The sequence below is a fragment of the Hyaena hyaena genome, unplaced genomic scaffold (genome assembly GCF_003009895.1).
Source record: "Hyaena hyaena isolate Hyena2069 unplaced genomic scaffold, ASM300989v1 scaffold_2937, whole genome shotgun sequence".
Classification (NCBI taxonomy): Eukaryota; Metazoa; Chordata; class Mammalia; order Carnivora; family Hyaenidae; genus Hyaena; species Hyaena hyaena.
This window is the reverse complement of record NW_024083583.1, coordinates 1-1997: the sequence shown is the minus strand read 5'-3', so window position 1 is coordinate 1997 and position 1997 is coordinate 1. Positions and strand designations below refer to the sequence as shown.

General features: G+C 44.9%; 1 protein-coding gene across 1 annotated transcript; it reads left to right on the top strand.

Annotated features, from left to right (window-relative positions):
• Positions 1 to 651: 651 nt before the first annotated feature.
• LOC120227718 (protocadherin beta-15-like) lies at positions 652 to 1992 on the top strand (the record flags this gene model as incomplete). The annotated part of the gene is made up of 1 exon (XM_039225768.1): positions 652 to 1992. A coding segment is annotated over exon 1 (1335 nt), but the record flags the coding sequence as incomplete, so codon positions are not given.
• Between the last annotated feature and the right edge of the window lie 5 nt (positions 1993 to 1997).

Sequence of the window (1997 nt, the reverse complement as noted above, 5' to 3'; positions counted from 1 at the left end):
TTTCTTTGATATTATTCAACCAATGAAACCAGAATTCTGTGTATACACTGCCTAGAATTTGAAGAAAATCTAGAAGAATTAATCCTATCCTTTTTGATGAGGGAATTTTAAGAAATCAGGTAAGTATATACTGTTATTTTTATAAGATGACTTATCACTGTTGTCTTCTTTCACTTCTCAGCTTTCTGAGCACCTCACCAGACTAAAGGTTTTAAAAAGCAGGGACCATGTTTGAGTTGCTCAGTTATCTGTTTCAAAACTTAATACATAGATACCAATAACACTTCTTTTAACAAAGGAATGAACAAATATAATTGCGTGATGTTCTGAATGCATCATATCCTCCAAACCATTTCCAAATTCCTAGTAGCCCGCTAATTATCTAGAGGGAATAAAATTGTAGCAACTATTTTCGAAAATAACGCATGGTGGCGCTGCAGGCTAAGGCGTAAAAAAAAAAAAAAAAAAAATCCCAGGAACTGCTACGAACTTGATCCAGATCTACAGCTGAAGACAAAAGCCTGTAAGCAGAGTTCGGGACCTGTTAAGTCTTGCTACTCACCGTCATTTCCGGACGGGTTACCGACTAAGGGATCTATCACCGTCTCTACGGTAGAGCTGAGTCCTGTTTCTGGAAAGACATTTGTGGAATTAAAGATGGAGGTCGGGGACGAGTGTTTTCCTAAACAAAGGCAAGTCCTGATTCTCTTTCTTGTGTTGGGAGTGGCTCTGGCAGGCTGGCAATCCCATCGCTATTCCGTGATGGAGGAAACAGAGAGTGGCTCATTTGTGGCCAACCTGGCCAAGGACCTGGGGCTGGAAGTTGGGGAGCTAGCAGCGCGGGGAGCCCGCGTGGTCTCTGAGGATAATGAAGACCGCTTGCAGCTTGATCTGCAGACCGGGGAATTGATATTGAATGAGAAACTGGATCGGGAGGAGATGTGCGGCCCCATAGATCCATGTGTAATGCATTTCCAAGTGTTACTGAAAAAACCATTGGGAATATTTCGAGCTGAGCTACTGGTGAGAGACATAAACGATCATTCTCCTGAGTTTCCTGAAAGAGAAATGACTCTGAAAATCGCAGAGACTAGTCCTCCTGGGACCGTGTTTCCTCTGAAAAAAGCCCAGGACTTGGACGTGGGCAAAAGCAACATCCAAAATTACAGTATCAGTCCCAATTCTCATTTCCATGTTTCTACCCGCACCTTGGGGGATGGCAGGAAATACCCAGAGCTAGTACTAGACAAAGAGCTGGATCGTGAGAAGCAGGCCGAACTCAGCTTAACCCTCACAGCGCTGGATGGCGGCTCTCCACCCCGGTCTGGCACCGCCCAGGTTCGCATCTTGGTCTTGGACGTCAATGACAATGCCCCTGAGTTTGTACAGACAATCTACCAGGTGCAGGTTCCAGAAAACAGCCCTGTAGGTACGCTCGTAGTCAAAGTCTCTGCTAGAGATTTAGACACTGGGACAAATGGGGAAATTTCATACTCCTATTTTTATAGTTCCCAAGAAATAAGCACAACTTTCGAGCTAAACAACCTTTCAGGAGAAGTTCGACTACTTAAAAAACTAGATTTTGAGACAATATCTTCATATGAGCTGGAAATCGATGCAATTGATGGTGGGGGACTTTCTGGAAGATGTTCTGTCTCCATTGAGGTAGTGGATGTTAACGATAACTTCCCAGAACTAACTATTTCATCACTCACCAGCCCCATTCCTGAAAATTCTCTGGAGACAGAAGTGGCCCTGTTTAGAATTCGAGACCGAGACTCAGGGGACAACGGAAGGATGACTTGTTCCATCCAAGATGATCTCCCCTTCCTCCTGAAACCATCAGAAGAGAATTTCTATACCCTGGTATCAAATGGGGCGCTAGACAGAGAGACAAGAGCCCAGTACAACATCACCATCACCGTCACGGACTTGGGGACCCCCAGGCTGAAAACGCAGCACAACATCACCGTGACGGTGTCCGACGTCAACGACAA